The 17,047-nt window shown below is 45.7% G+C and overlaps 1 protein-coding gene across 1 annotated transcript in view; it reads left to right on the top strand.

Moving 5' to 3' along the window:
- Positions 1-17,047, top strand: part of POLR3G (RNA polymerase III subunit G) — a 56,519-nt gene that overhangs the window by 25,484 nt on the left and 13,988 nt on the right. Inside the window, exons 4-6 of the mRNA XM_077462404.1 lie at positions 4,140-4,208; positions 5,646-5,699; positions 14,281-14,342. Coding sequence (XP_077318530.1) covers positions 4,140-4,208; positions 5,646-5,699; positions 14,281-14,342 — 185 coding nt within the window. The remainder of the gene's footprint in view (positions 1-4,139; positions 4,209-5,645; positions 5,700-14,280; positions 14,343-17,047) is intronic.

Here is a 17,047-nt window from a genome sequence, read left to right as displayed (position 1 = left end):
TCCATCACGCCAAGCTCACATTTTTCTGCAAAAAGGCAGGCTTCCGTGGGCCTAATGTTTGAGCGTAAAAAAATGATGACGCCGGATAACCCTCTTGCCCAACGGTTGGCGGCTGGCTTGTCAGAACTCATAGCCCGCCAACTACTGCCATATAAACTGGTGGACTCGGAGGCCTTTCGCAAATTTGTGGCCATTGGAACACCACAATGGAAGGTCCCAGGAAGGAAGTATTTCTCAGAGAAGGGCATCCCAGAGCTATATGGCCATGTTCAGCGGCAAGTGAATGTATCTCTGGCACACAGTGTCGGTGCCAAGATACATCTGACCACAGACACGTGGTCTAGCAAACACGGGCAGGGAAGGTATATCAGTTTTACTGCCCACTGGGTGAACCTTCTGACGGCCGTCAAGCATGTAACCCGTGGCACCCGTGTAGATTTGGTTTTACCGCCACGGATTGCATGCAGGCCTGACTCTTCTTCTCCTCCTCCTACTCCATCCTCCTCCCTCTCCTCCTCAGCTGCCTCCTCCTTTTCCGCTGCTAGCGTCTCTTCCACTGCACCGCCCAAGCTCCCCAGAACCTATTCCACATGCCAGGTGAGACGTTGCCATGCCGTGCTGCGTCTGTTGTGCCTGGAAGCAAAGAGCCACACTGGCCCGGCACTCCTTTCAGCTTTGCGTTCACAGGCAGATGAGTGGCTAACACCGCTCAATTTGACAGTTGGTAAAGTGGTGTGTGACAACGGTGCCAATCTGCTTAGCGCATTGAAACAGGGCAAAATCACGCACGTGCCGTGCATGGCACACGTCTTAAACTTGGTCGTGCAGCGATTCCTTGTCAAATACCCTGGGGTCCAGGACATCTTGCGGCAGGCAAGGAAAATCTCGGCCCATTTCAGAAGATCTTACACGGCCATGGCTCGCCTTGCTGACATTCAGCGGCGACACCATCTGCCGGTCAGACGTCTTATTTGCGATTGCCCGACGCGATGGAACTCAACCTTCTATATGCTTGATAGGCTGCTCCAGCAGAAACGTGCAGTTAACGTCTACCTGTATGAACTCTGCGAAAGAAACGGTTCTGGGGAGCTGGGTTTTTTTTCACCGCGCCAGTGGCTGCTCATGCGCGACACATGCAGACTTCTGCGGCCATTTGAGGAGATCACCAAACTGGTCAGTCGCAGCCATGGCGCCATCAGTGACATGGTACCTTATGCCTTCTTTCTGGAGCGTGCATTGCGTCGTGTCATTGATCAGGCTGTGGAGGAGCAGGAGCGGGAAGATGAGGAAGTCGCAATGCTGGATGAATTCCCAGGGGGGGCTACTCTATCTGAGACAAGTCAACAACAGGAGTCTGATGAGGAGTCAGAGGAGGATGGTGCCGGGGCGGATGAGCAGGAGCAAGAAGAGCATGCTTTAAACCTTTCTGGGATCCCTGTTGTGCGAGGATGGGGAGAGGAGAATGAAGAGGACGACATTATCCTGGATGATGAGCAGGAGCCAGGCCACCACACCGCTTCCACTTTAGTGCAAATGGGGGCCTTCATGCTCCAGTGTTTTAATAGGGACCCCCGTATAAAAAGCATGAGGGTCAAGGACCAGTACTGGGTGGCAACGTACTTAGACCCCCGGTACAAACACAAAATGGCGGAAATGTTACCGCCGTCGCAGAGGGCTGTCAGAATGCAGCACTTCCAGGCCTTGCTTCGAGAAATGCTGCATTCTGCTTTTGCGTGCGCTGGCAGAGGAGCAATTCCCACTCCCAGAGAAGGATTTGCGGGTACCAATCCAACAGCGCCTGCAAGAAGAGGCCGGTTTGAAGATGTGTTGGTGACTTCGGATATGAGGTCATTCTTTCAGCCGACCCATCGACAGGTGTCATCCGGATCCAGCATCAGGGAACGCCTAGACCGTCAGGTGTCCGACTACATTGGGTTAACGGCCGATGTGGACGCTCTGAGGAGTGATGAACCCCTAGACTACTGGGTGGGCAGGCTTGACCTCTGGCCAGAGCTTGCCCAATTTGCAATCGAACTGTTGGCTTGCCCCTCATCCAGTGTCCTGTCCGAAAGGACGTTCAGCGCAGCAGGGGGGATTGTGACCGATAAGCGTACTCGCCTAGCTCACCACAGTGTTAACTACCTCACATTTCTAAAAATGAATGAGGCATGGATCTCGGAGGAATTCAACACATGTGATCAGTAGACCATGTATATGTCTATAAACAATTTTTGGAATCAAGCACACAGACCTTCTTAATTCATTTGGCTCACTTCCCTGACCCAAAAAAGCACACCGTACTATATGCCCCTACCCTCCTCTTTGAAGAGGTTGAGCGGTGTCATATTTCTACTGGGGCTGCTTATTATGAGGGGTTCCCACCATCCCTGTGCTGTGCTGACTTCCTCCTGGGTGTTCTTATTATGAGGGGCTCCCACCATCCCTGTGCTGTGCTGACTTCCTCCTGGGGGTTCTTATTATGAGGGGATCACACCATCCCTGTGCTGTGCTGACTTCCTCCTGGGGGTTCTTATTATGAGGGGATCACACCATCCCTGTGCTGTGCTGACTTCCTCCTGGGGCTGCTTACGGTGCTGCTGTCAGCGCTGTATGTCACGGAGCTGCTGTCAGCGCTGTATGTCACGGAGCTGCTGTCAGCGCTGTATGTCACGGAGCTGCTGTCAGCGCTGTATGTCACGGAGCTGCTGTCAGCGCTGTATGTCACGGAGCTGCTGTCAGCGCTGTATGTCACGGAGCTGCTGTCAGCGCTGTATGTCACGGAGCTGCTGTCAGCGCTGTATGTCACGGAGCTGCTGTCAGCGCTGTATGTCACGGAGCTGCTGTCAGCGCTGTATGTCACGGTGCTGCTGTCAGCGCTGTATGTCACGGAGCTGCTGTCAGCGCTGTATGTCACGGAGCTGCTGTCAGTGCTGTATGTCACGGAGCTGCTGTCAGCGCTGTATGTCACGGAGCTGCTGTCAGCGCTGTATGTCACGGAGCTGCTGTCAGCGCTGTATGTCACGGTGCTGCTGTCAGCGCTGTATGTCACGGAGCTGCTGTCAGCGCTGTATGTCACGGAGCTGCTGTCAGTGCTGTATGTCACGGAGCTGCTGTCAGCGCTGTATGTCACGGAGCTGCTGTCAGCGCTGTATGTCACGGAGCTGCTGTCAGCGCTGTATGTCACGGTGCTGCTGTCAGCGCTGTATGTCACGGAGCTGCTGTCAGCGCTGTATGTCACGGAGCTGCTGTCAGCGCTGTATGTCACGGTGCTGCTGTCAGCGCTGTATGTCACGGAGCTGCTGTCAGCGCTGTATGTCACGGTGCTGATGTCAGTGCTCTGTATTACGGTGCTGCTGTCAGTGCTCTGTATCTCCTGCACCCTCTTGTTTGCCTACCCTGGTCCCTGACCTTCCCTCTCCTCCATTGCCTTCATTAGCTCCATAGTCCTGAATTGTCAGAACAATTTCCCAAATAAAAAAAAAATGCTTGTAGTTATCGATCCCAAATTCACCTCATACATGTATTATGCTATTGTCCAGGTGGTGGGACTACGTGCTACCCCCTAATAATTACCACGTGGCCGCAAATTCGACCTAAAGGTTTGCGAAATTCGCCTCCCATTGAAGTCAATGGAGCCCGCGGCGAACGGTCGTTTTCGCGAACGTTTGTGCCCGTTCGCGTTTCGCGTTCGCGAAACGTCCCGTCGGAAGTTCGTCCATCACTACTCAGTAGCTCAAGCATAATTTTCACCTTACACAGTCAGCAAAATGAATAACGTCCCACCGCTCTGCCTACTCTGTTTTAACAGTATTTGTTTAAAGTAAAGTGAACAATTCCCATTTGGTTTCCAAATCTTCATTTAATAGTACATATTTTCAGTCACAAGACTGATTCTCAGTGGGGTTGATTTACTGAAACTGGAGAGTGCAAAATCTGGTGCAGCTGTGCATATTAACCAGCTTTCAGGTTTCATTGTCAAAGCTCATCATCAAGCTGAAGTTAGAAGCTGATTGGTTACCATGCACAGATGCACCATCCGGTTTTAGTAAATCAATCCCAGTGCTCTATTTATAGTGCTTGCTATAGTTTTGATAACTAACCAAACCACTTCCAAATGTAATTTTGAATTTGCATCGCAGGCATTGAAAGGTATATCACAAAGTATGAAATGGAAGCAGAAAAAAAACTAAATGCGGAGTGGGTGCCAGGTAAGTGTGCATTATCTATTTCCCTATAGAGAAAACCTGTGTAGAATTGGTATAACATGACTTTTGCTGTTTACATACAGTATATGCTTTGTGTGTTCAGCTACCCAAGACCCTAAAAAGTTACTTTATTCTATAAACTAAAGGGTGATCGGAGCTGACCTGTCTGTGTCTTTCTGCGTCACTCTCGTCTTTCTAGGCCTTTTAGATCACTCCTCCTACTTCATAGGCCAGTAGGGAGGTAAGTGGTACACGAGCAGTCTACAACAGCTTATGATGTCAGCAGAATGAAGCAATCCTGGGTCCCTGGGTTTAAAGGCCAAAGTTTGCATTTGGTAGCATGTTGCATGTTACACCCGGGTGTAACATGTTACCAAAGAGCACTTATTCGCACCCCACAGCTTCCCCGCTGTGACAGCAGGAAGGGAATCTTCTCCCTGCACCCGCTGTCACAATTTAAAAAGAGCGCAGCCGTGTGAGTCTCCTCCCACATGGCCGCGTCATCCACCATCTTCCATTGTGGCAGATGGCTTGTGGTTTGCAATGAACCCCTTGTGCATAATTTAACTGGGTACTAACCTTTTTAGGTAAAGTTGATCCGGGGAAAATCTGATTGCCTCTCGGGGGATCAGGAAGGAATTTTTTTTTCCCCTGCTTTAGCAAATTGGATCATGCTCTGCTGGGGTTTTTCGCCTTCCTCTGGATCAACTGTGGGTATAGAATTGGGTATATGGGATTGTATGTTGTTGTTGTTGTTGTATTTTTTTTTTTGTGGTTGAACTGGATGGACTTGTGTCTTTTTTTTTTTTTTTTTTTTTTTTTTTTTTTTTTTCAACATGACTAACTAACTATGAACTGCAAGGGTGCTGGTGAATGCTCTCGCAGTTCATTGATATTCTTGCTCTCCAGTAACTGTCTGCCTGTATGGGAGGTAGGGGCAGACGGCTATATTAAGATGCTGCAGGAGCCTGGCATTGCACCCATGATCTGTGCATCCTAGCACATTATGTGTCTTTGTTTAACAAGAGACTTTAGGAACACTTATTACAGAAGGCCAGGATCAAATTACAGCCACCTGCTAGTGACCACCGGGAAGAAAAGCATGTGAAACAGTAACTGCTGAGACCTTCCAAAGGGGCAAAGCATAGACCAGTCTGTAGGCCGGTGCCTACAAGAGGGTTCATTTGTTTTTCTTTCTGTGTTCTTGTTTTTCCGGTCTGTGCTCGTGCCCTCAGGCAATTGATTTCAATGTTCTTATGGAATCTGGTGCCTGCTTTCACTTCCTACTTATAATTTAAAAAAATTACAAAGCACACCTGGGTGTATTGGGCAGCCTCCATCCTCTCCTACCAGGTCAATTCATGATTCTCCCATAATCGTCAGTTTTTTTATTTATTTATTTTTTATTTTTTGTTCATATGCGTTTTACTTTTGATTTAGATTGGCGAACACTGCCGAAAGAGATGAAGGCGATCAAGAAGAAGCCTAGGAAATGTAATAACACAATTTTTTTGGTTTATAATTGGTGACATGTTTGGGGTGGTAGAAGTGTAAACAAAAAAGCAATGTAAAAAATGCAATTGTAAATGAGATATTGCTAAAACGTTAATGTTCTCAAAAATATTTGCTTTTATGTTCCTAAGCAAAGTTTCATTTTAATATGTGTTACGAATAAAAGGGGGTTTCTGGTTTAAATTTGAATCCTAGGATTCTCCAATCTTTGAAATAAACGGGTGGTGAATTTTACAAGTGCAGTTCCCAATGTGACATCTGCAGGAGGAAGAGACCACAGCACTGGGGGCTTCAGCATTCACTAAAATATAAAGAAAGTATAATGACCAACAAATGTATATTCCTTTTTAAAATATACCTGTACCAGTATGGATGATATCGAAGATAGGAATATTTTTAAACAGAAGGCAAAAACTTTAAAACAATCTATGGACTGACTGGATTTCTATAACCTGCACATGGGCAAAGCCGAAATTCAGGCGCTCCTAAGGCTCCACGCACACTGGAGCTCAATAAAGCTGTTTCTGGACACCATTGCATTGCCGTTGATGCACGTTCAGCAGCGCTGGCTTTTAGCAGCATTTCTCTGCCTCTATTCAAAATCAATGGTTCCCTATGGGAGCCCATTGATTTGAATAGAAGTCGCACCATGTCATCATGGTCCGAATTGCTTTGCGACTTGTGTGCTGAGGATGAAGGGGAACCCCCACCAAAATGAAGAAAAATGGCATGGGGCTCCCCCCCTCGGACAATACCAGACCCTTTGGCCTGGTATGTATTAAGGGGAACCCCCTTCGCTGAACAAAACGGCGAGGGGGTCCCCCCCCCCAAAAAATCCATACCGGACTCTCTTATCCGACCACGCAGGCTGGTCAGGAAAGAGGGTGGGGACGAGCGAGTAGGGTAGGTGCTTCGGGGCAGGGTGATTCAGCCGGAGATTCCCTGCACCTCAAGAACAATTAATCATAGCTGCTTGATTTTTATAGGCCACCCTCCGATGCTTCTACAGGCTCACCCACGTGAACAGCGAGTTGGAGAAGGAATCTGCCAGCGGAAGTTCATAGAGAATACTGCAGACCAGATGGTCGCCGGCAGTCTCGATGACCTTTGGAAGCCCAGGCATGACATTATGACACCACGTCCAGCCCGGTAGATGTAAACACTGCCGTGTACTCGGCTAGCAAGGGCGAGATTGTGTGTGTTTTTTTTTTTGTCTTTCCTGCCTAGAGGAGAGATGTGGGGGTTTTATAGACCTCGCATATCTCCATAAAGACCTGTCATGCCCTATTCCAAGGGATGTTTACATTCCTTGTTTTTTTTTTTTTTAATTCTTTATTTAATTCCTTTTTCTTTTCCTTTACAAAATAGAGTATACAAAAGATAATCAAAAAACAATTCAATCGATCACAAACTCAGTCTTTTCTTGACATCTTTTACAACCAAATATACTTAACATTTCTTTTCCCTCCTCCCACCCCCCCCCCCTCCCTTCCTTGCAGTAGGTTCCGAGTTGTATCCACCCTCACCAACCCTATGTATATCTATCCTGGCTTTATTTTATAATTTCCTCTACATACCTCCAAGAATTTTTGAATTCTTTCCAAGATTCCCATTTACCCGTACCCCCTCTTCCGGATACAATTTCCTCCCCCTCTTCCACTGGGCCCTCCATGTTCTGTATTTCATTTACCCGGAGTATCCAGTCCCGTATTTTAGGGCTATCCGGCTCCCGCCATTTTTTTGGAATTAGACTTTTAGCGGCACTGAGCAGTATGGGGATTATAGAGGACTTATATTGCCTCACCGAGCCATCAGTCCCGTGAAACAAAACAGTCCAAGGATCCTCAGTTATGTGTTTATTCGTTACAACCTTTATTAACTCCAACACCTCCTTCCAATATTTTTTAATAATCGGGCACTCCCACCAAATGTGAGCCATAGTTCCTATTATCTTACACCCCCGCCAACATTCTGGGGATTGTGCAACTGCAAATCTACTCACTTTGTCTGGGGTCGCGTACCACCTTGCCAGACACTTAGAGTTCAACTCTATCATCTTATTATCTGCCATTGCACTATGAGTTAATTTCATTATTTTCTCCATGGTCTGAGTGCTGCAACGAGTCCCCAACTCTCTTTCCCATTTTTTAATATAGGGCGGGCCCTCCAGACCTTCCCCCTCTAATAGAATTTTATAAATTCGAGCTATATTATTTTTTGATTTGTCTCTCAGACACAGCCGCTCAAAAGGCCTATATTCTTCCTCACTCCGAATTGGATGGGGAAATTTTGTAATAAAGTGGCTTAACTGTAGATACCTCCAGGCATCCATCCGCATAAGTTCCCTATCCTTCCTAAGTGCTTCCAACGTGTTAATTTTACCTCTATAAATAATATCTTTTACCTGTGCATTACTTTTTATTATCCAATTACCCCCCACCTCCTGTTTCCCAGGTGTAAAATAGTCGTTGTCTTTTAAATAAATTAAAGGTGAGTTGTAACTCCATTTATTATGTGCGTGAATTCGATCCCATACCTTAAGTGCAATACGTGTTATTTCATGTGTGTTTACTCCTACAAACCTATACTGAGGGGGATTCCAAATTATCCGTCCTAACTGTGCTTGGCTCATCGCCTTTTCTAGACTTACCCACCTTTTATTATTTGCCTCTTTCCCCCATTCCACTACTCGTGTAAGAACCACCGCATTGTAATATTTTTTTAAAATCCGGGACTGCAAGGCCCCCCTTTTTTTTTTCCCTGCTCAGAACCGCATAAGCAATTCTTGGTTTTTTATGTTGCCAAATATACCTTGAGATTAGCCCTTTTAATGTCCTAAAGAAAACAAGGGGGAGAGAAATGGGCAGCATTTGAAACTTATATAGAATCTTTGGGGCCAGAACCATTTTGACCGCGTTAATTCGCCCAAACCAGGAGAGGTGGCATGTTGAAAATTTTTTTATTTCTCTCTTAATATCCTCTAGTAATGGAATATAATTGTTAACATAGATTTTCTTAATAGTATCGGGGAGGAGAACTCCCAGATATTTAATCTCCTTTCGCCAAGGAAACCGGAATTCCTCAATGAGTCTTACCTTTTCCTTTCCCTTGATATTAATATTTAAGACTTCGGACTTGCTGAGGTTTATTTTCAAATTCGAGATTTCCCCGTATTTTTCCAACAACCTCAGCAAGTTTGGAATCGTGATCCTTGGGTTGGAGATGTAGAACAGCACATCGTCCGCATATGCTGCGAGTTTGTGCTCTTCCTCACCCACTTTAATCCCTTTTATGTCTGGGTTATCTCGGATGGAGGCCAGTAACGGTTCCAAGGATAATACAAAAAGAAGGGGTGACAAAGGGCACCCCTGTCTTGTTCCATTCTCCATTTGAAATTGTGCGGATGACATCCCATTCACTTTTACTGATGCCTGAGGATGATTATATAACACCTTGATCCATTGGATCATTCTTGGTCCAAGGCCCAGCACTTCCAGCGTTTCAAACATGAGTCCCCAGTCTACCCTGTCGAATGCCTTCTCCGCATCAATCGACAGGAATAGTCCTGGGGACCCACTCGTTTTTAAGGCCTGTAGCAGGAGCAACGAACGCACACCGTTGTCCCTACCTTCTCTCTCCAGGATGAATCCGACCTGGTCCGGATGAACCAGTTCGTTCATCCTTTCCTTCAGCCTAGATGCTAAGACCTTGGCGAATAGTTTTGGTGTCCGTGTTTAATAAAGCAATCGGTCTGTAACTAGAACAAAGCGTGCCATCCTTCCCCTCCTTTAGCAACACCGTGATTGAGGCCCGCAAGGCCTCTCCTTCCATCCCAAAATCCCTGCCCAGGCCGTTCATGTACTTACAGAGCTTAGGGACCAGGATCTCTTTATATTTTTTCAAATACGAGATCGTGAATCCGTCTGGTCCCGGACTTTTGCCAGAGGCGGTTTCTTTCAGGGCCTTAAAGATCTCTTCTTCTGTAATGGGTCTGTCTAAGTCATATCTATCACTCTCTGCTAAACTCGGTAGTTTCACTTTATTCAGGAATTCTTTAATTTTGTCTTTCTTTCTGGAATCTTTTGCCCCTTTTTGTCCTAAATTATACAGTGCTTCATAATATTGCTTAAACACCTCAGCTATCTCCCTGGTAGTATGGGTCATCTTCCCGCTCTTGTCTTGTATTTTATCAATAAAGTTAATCCCTCTCTTCCTCTTCAACTGTCTTGCTAGATGACTACTTATTTTATTTCCCAGGTAGTATCTCTCTCTAGTTCTCCTGTCCAATGTCCTCTTTGATTCCTGTTCCATCATATCTTTAAGTTCATCTCTCTTAATCACCAATAAGTGGAGTTGTTCCTGCTGTTGCCTCCTTCATTTTTTATGGGCCTGTTCTAATTTATATACCTCTTCTCTTAAGTTTTCTATTTTCTCAAGTCTTTCCTTTTTTTTTCTTGTGCCCATGGAGATGAGGATGCCCCTAATATATACTTTATGTGCCTCCCAAAGAGAGGCACCAGAAATTTCAGCTGTGTCATTGACGGAGAAATAAAATTCGATTTCCTTTAATACTGTCTCCGCAATTTTCTCGTCCTGCAGAAGGTTCTCGTTCAATCGCCACGTGAACGGTTGCCTCTGCGTTCCGGGCATCCTCATCTTCATTGACACCGGGGCGTGGTCTGATAGTGTAATTATTCCTATCTTGGTTTCCGTCACTAGGTCCAGTAACCTGTGATCCACCAGTATGTGATCCAACCTGGAGTACGTCCCATGCACGGGGGAGAAAAAGGTGTAATCTTCTATTTTATCATGCTGCAACCTCCAAACATCCATCATCTGGTGTTGTTTCAACCATAGTTTAATCATTTTCAATGATTTCGTATTTAGCCCCCTAGCCTGGGACGTACTATCCCTAGATGGATCCATACAAAAGTTGAAATCTCCTGCAAGGACAACATCCCCTTCCTTAAAATCTTCTAACTTCCCCAGAACTAATTTCAAATAACTTATAGGATTTTTGTTGGGGCAATATACATTTGCTAGGGTGAGAATCTTATCCCCTAATTTTCCCTTTACAAACAGGTATCGACCTTCAGGGTCTGTCATCCTCTCAAACAATGTGAACTTTATACATTTCTCAAACCCTATTGCGACTCCCTTAGCTCTCTTTATAGGCGAGTCCCCATATAACCAATTTGGATAACTATCTGAATATAATTTAATATTTGTGTCCTGAGACAAATGGGTCTCCTGCAGGAACACCACCCCCGCTCTGTACTGCTGTAATTCCTTCAACAATTTATGCCTCTTGACCAGAGAATTCAGACCCTTAACATTATATGACAGGAAGTTTACTTCTATCATCTATAGTTTTCCATTAAGATGTAATGCTTTCGTCTTCTTTTCTGCCTCATCTCAATACATATTACCTTAGTTGGTGCTGCAAGGAACCTCCTCCCCCTCCCCTCCCTCCCCCCCTGGCCAAATCCTGACCTCTACTCTGCAGCTGAGGACCCCCTCTATTCTGCAGATTTTTACCCGCTAGGGTGAGACTCCGATCGCGGCCACCCGTGTCAGGGTCCCCCCCCTCCCGCCCCCCCCTGGGAGACGGGGGATCCCTCCTCAGACACGGTATGATGTCCCGGGGCCCCACCTGATCCATCCGCCACCCTCTTTCCACCATCCGCCCTCCCCACTCTCCCCCCTCCCCCTCCTCCACAAAAAAAGAGAGAGAAAAGAAAAAAAAAGAAAAAATAGAGAGAAGGAGATCAGCAACCTTATACACCTTCCCCAAATCCAACTCCCAATACCAATGTCCTTTATATAAGTCCATTAGGCATCTTTAGAGATCTTTGGTACTGGGATCCCCAGATTATTACAGAAGACCTCCAACTCATCTAGAAATTTTAATCTAAATGTTCTTCCATCCCGCTGGACCAATAGGGCCGCTGGAAACCCCCAACTATATCGGATATTCGCCAATTTCATTTGTTCTAGTAACGGTTTTAAACGTCTCCTCCGAGCCAATGTTCCTGCCGATAAGTCCGAAAAAACCTGTAAAGATACTCCCTCGTATTGTAATGGGGGCAGCCCTCTGAGCCTGCTCCATATCTTGGCTTTATCTTCAAAGAGGCAAAACTTTATAATTACGTCTCTCGGGACCTCTTCCCTCAGACCTGGGGGTTTCCTCACCCTATAAACCCGCTCAATCTTTAAATCCTCTCCTATCCCTCTTCCTAATATAGGGTTAAATATTTTTCCCATCTTAACCCCCAAATCTTCTCCTTGTTGTTCCGGCAATGCTCTAATCCTTAGGTTTTGACGTCTGTTTTGGTTTTCCTGTTCTTCCAGCTTATATAGAATGTCCCGCTGGTCCGTTTGCAGTTTCCCAACTTGCGTTTTCAGTTCTAATATTTCATGGGCCTGTTTACCCGTTAGTTCCTCTGCTTCTTCCACTCTCCTCAATAAATGGCCCATATCCGTCCTGACGTTTGAAATTTCTATTTTAATGGTATTCTCTAGTTTGGCGAACATTTCCAGCATTTCACCTTTTGTGGGGATTTGAGCGATATCCCTCTGCCCCCTCATTTTGCCTTCCAAATCTGAGTCCAGCTCCTCCCCTGAGTTATCTCCCGGGGGCCCCTGCTGACTTAGTTACTTCTCTCTTCTTCTCCCTTACCCCCTGCTGCTTTTTTTCTAATCCGGGGCTTTTTACACTAATTTCCTTCATATACTTCTGAATCGTGCTTGTATTAAGACTCTCCTTTGATTCATTCGCCTTTTGATTTCTTCCCCCTCATATTCCCACCTTTTGTCCTTTGCCTCCCCAGGATTGAGAGAAAAAAAATAAAAAGATTTCTTTATTCAGTGTTTCTTTGGTTGTGCCACCTGCGCTGCAGTGAGAGCCCAGCTCCCAGATCCTCGCCCACTTTCTCTGTGTTTTTAAGTGAGAGCTATTACTGCAATCTCTTCTAAAAAGGAGTTTACAGGACTCCAAAAAGCGGGCCACACATTATCACACATAACATTCCGGTGAGCATTCGTTATACTTCATATGCAAGTCATATACATCGTTTTTGTGGATATATGTCGTTTTATCAATCATTTATGTTTAAGCTCCACTTATTCCTTTTACATCCTGGTCTGCCCTCTCAAGAATATGTGAGATCAGTTTCCTGAGCCTCCACTGTTTTGCTCTGTTTCCATTCCTCCTGCTTATACTGAGTCTTTTCATCTAGGGCCACCCAGAGCATCAACAGGGAATGTTCAAATACATTTCATATGAAGTTTAACAAATATTCCGCATATTCAGCATGTGTTCGGCATATAAGGTTCAATAAAAAAAATACCTGGGGAGGAGGTGGTTGCTTGTAAGTATATAGTGTCCACAGACCTCAGTCCATCTCGTTCCTCTGTTCATACAGCCTCCAGGGGATCATCAAGGGGGTATCAGTCAGTCCGCTTCCGCTGTGTTTGCCAGCGCACCAGGAATCTCTTCAGACGCTGTTGTATTGTCCCTCCACCTGGTCCTAGGTCCTGGCAGTGCACTAGCCCACTATAGGTCTCATACAAGGGCAGCAGAGACCATACGCGGAGGGGGGGGGGGGGGGGATCGACAGACTCTGGACCGATCGATCGAAGCCACAGCGCTTTTACCCGTTTAGCACCCTGAGGGTGTACGCGGTACACGGTCGGTCTGTTTAGTGGTGAGATAGGACGTTCCGGGCGGCTTCATCCATGGCGCTCAGCGTCCTTTCCCCTCACGCTGCTCCAGCTGATCAGCGGGACCGCCCCCATCTGCTCACACGGGCGCCGTCATCGGGTCCCTCCCCTCTCTCACAGGCAGCTCGTATTACCCATGCTCCTCTTTACATTCCTTGTAATAGAAATAAAAGTGATTGACAAAAAATGTAGCACCCACATATGTAAGGTATCGCTGTGAACATTAGAGCAAGAGCAACAATTCTAGCTCAAGGCCAAGACCTCCTCTGTAACTTTAAACTAGTATCCTGTAAAAAAAAAAAAAAAAAAAACAACTTTAAAATGTTGACATATGTATGTGTATATGTTTGGGGTTATTTTTACATGTAGTAGAGGAGTGCCAGAATAGGCCCGGTATAGAAGTGGTTACATGTGGTATACCTGTTAATGTGTGCAAAATGTCCGACATGGCTGTGTTGGGGAGGAAGGTGAAGCCTTTTGCCAAACGAATTAATCTGTGCAGGTTCACAATAACCAACAATAAAAGAGTTACTGGCCCAGCTATGCAGCAAAGGCCACAACACAAGTAATCTCAAGGTTAACTTAACAATGGGGCAGAGCAGAAACTACTTTTGGGAATCAGTGCTGCGCCGCAAATGTGGCGTCGCACAAATTTGGGCAGCGCCATTTCTGGCAATTGCTGTCGATTTTGGCATGCATCAAATTGCATACCAAATCACTCCAATGTGAACCATGACTAAGGTTTATTGCTAAGTGCTAAATCCTTCATTTGCTATTGCATTTCATATGCTTTAAAAAGATTGGATCCATGTGTGTGGGTTTTTTTGTTTTTTTTTACCAGGTGTAAAAAAGGTGAAAGAAAAAAAACCTATTACCAATGTAGATGTTCTAAAGAAAATTGAGGTAAGTTGCAAATTTAGTTTGAGATTAACATTTGGTAACTGTGGGAGAAAAAAAGAGCTAGGTGTACCTGGGTCAGCAGAGGCAAAAGCTAAAGGTGCACACAGAACCAGCTGTAGACAAAAGCCTATAAGAAAACTAGAGGTTACGACTGTTCTTTAGGTGTACATTGACTGCCCACGATGTGCTTCTTAGTTAATTGATCATTCACTGTGGGCTATCATTGGGGGTTTTCTTTCATCGTGACCTTGATTTCAGGACTTCCTTCAACAATTAAAGTGGAAGTTCACCCCAACACTTAAATTCTCCCCAGCAATCATTAACCTACAGGGCACTAACACACCCTTCCAACCCAGGCCATTTTTAACTTTCAGCGCTGTCGCATTTTGAATGACAATTACGTGGTCATGCTACACTGTACCCAAATGATATACAGGATGCCCCCTGTGAGGAGATGCTGCTGATCCGATTCCCAGCATATTCGTGTTTACATGTGACTGGCTGGGATTGGACACACGATATTTAAAGGAATATCTCCTTTTATTTCACTTTAAGCATTCATAAAATCACTGCTCCTGAAAAAATGTCAGTTAAAAAAAAAAAAAAATGTCTGCATTGGTACATGTGTCCTGGGGCAGGTTCCAGGTCCCCAAACACTTTTTATGACAACAACTTGAATATACTGCACATATAACTGCACAGGAGAAGGATCTGATGGTTTTCTCTATACCAATATTAGTCTTTTTTGGACACTTTTTAGGACTTTTTATCTTTCATTTCTAAACAATTTTTTTTTTTTTTACACATTCGCACTTTGTGGTTTAAGGATAATTACATTTGTTTTGCTGTTCACTAGCATCTCAAAGGAAGTGTATATTTTTGTTATATATATATATATATATATATATATATATATATATATATATATATATAATTTGTATTGACGTTCTATTTCTACTCATATTTAAATTTTTTTGGTGAATTAGGGTATATTTTATACATATTTTGCAGATAAGTGTAACAAGGGCTAGGCAGCCCTTTTCATTCACTCTACTGAAAAGTATATACCGTATATACTCGAGTATAGGCCGACCCGAATATAAGCCGAGGCCCCCAATTTACCCCAAAAAAACTGGGAAACTTATTGACTCGTGTATAAGCCGAGGGTGAGACATGCCTGTGTGTGTGTCCGTCCATCCCTGTGTGTGTGTCCATCCATCCATCCCTGTGTGTCCGTCCATCCATCCATCCCTGTGTGTGTGTCCGTCCATCCATCCATCCATCCCTGTGTGTGTGTCCGTCCATCCATCCATCCATCCCTGTGTGTGTGTCCGTCCATCCATCCCTGTGTGTGTGTCCGTCCATCCATCCATCCCTGTGTGTGTGTCCGTCCATCCATCCATCCCTGTGTGTGTCCATCCATCCCTGTGTGTGTGTGTCCGTGCAGCCTTGTGTGTCCAGCCTACCTGTGTCCCGAGCCTCCGTCGTCCCGTGCCTCCGTCGTCCCGTGCCAAGCCTCCGTCCTTCTGCCATGCCAGGATCGCCGCTCTTCGTCGGCGCCTCGGCGGCCATTCCTCTGTTCAAAAGCCACGCCTCCGTCTGTGATAGGCGGAACACTCAATTTCCCAGCAGTCTGTGTTCCGCCTATCACGGACATCCTCTCATCCTCGTCCGTAGTATGAGGATGAGCGGATGTCCGTGATAGGCGGACCACTGACTGCTGGGAAATTGAGTGTTCCGCCTATCACAGACAGGGAGGCGTGGCTTTTGAATAGTAGAATGTCCGCCGTCTGTCTGCTCGACACGCTGATCGGGCAGGCAGACGGCGATGACTCGAGTATAAGCCGAGGGGGGCACTTTCAGCCTCAAAAAAGAGGCTGAAAATCTCGGCTTATACTCGAGTATATACGGTATCTTTGCAAGGGTATATAGGGGGGTTTGCACTGATTAAGCGCCACAAGGTGATATTGATTTGACAAAGTGGAGTTGATTTATATTTACTTTTTGATTTATTTAGTGATATATATATATATATATATAATATAAGTGGCAGCTGGGGGAGGGTGGGTGCTGGCGCAGTGTTGACACACTTAGGTGGTGGAATTTGAGGTGTGTATGTATTTTGGTAATTTGAATATAAGCCTTTAAAATGAGCACCTGTTGGTGTCTCATAGACTTTAACAGGGTTCCGTGGCTGTTCGTTGTTCGCCGAATGTCTGAACAACTAAAGTTTGGTCTGAACTTATGCTCGGGCCAAAACTTTCGCCCATCCCTAGTAATGAGCAATAGAAATTGATCTGTATCCTTCCAAACTTTCGAAAATGTTCCTTTGTACCCCTATTTCTTTCATATTTCTTCCCCAGCTCCCTCCGCCGTTCGCTGCAGCTGGGCGTGTGCCACACCATGCGCACACAGTGGCCCGCACAGTGCCACACCACAAACTGTGTGTTTAGGTGTAGCTGGAACCATGAAGAGTGAGCAGAACATAGTTCCAAATATTTTCTTTCTCTCTTTCTCTCTCGAAGGATGAGGGGGGTGGGGCTGGGCAGGTCTGTCTAAGAACGACTGCCAACCTTTTTTAGGAAGTGAAAGACGGTCAAACAAAACATGCAACTAGGAGCATGTTCTATCCATGAAAAGCTTGGTTCTCATCACTAGGGATGGGTGAATGGTTCAGCCCGAACATAGGTTCAGGCCGAAACTTTGGT

The sequence above is a fragment of the Lithobates pipiens genome, unplaced genomic scaffold (genome assembly GCF_037356315.1).
Source record: "Lithobates pipiens isolate NorthernLeopardFrog02 unplaced genomic scaffold, aLitPip1_a1.2 Scaffold_3, whole genome shotgun sequence".
Classification (NCBI taxonomy): domain Eukaryota; kingdom Metazoa; phylum Chordata; class Amphibia; order Anura; family Ranidae; genus Lithobates; species Lithobates pipiens.
Note: the sequence above shows the minus strand (reverse complement) of the source record. Positions and strands in the feature narration are given on the sequence as shown.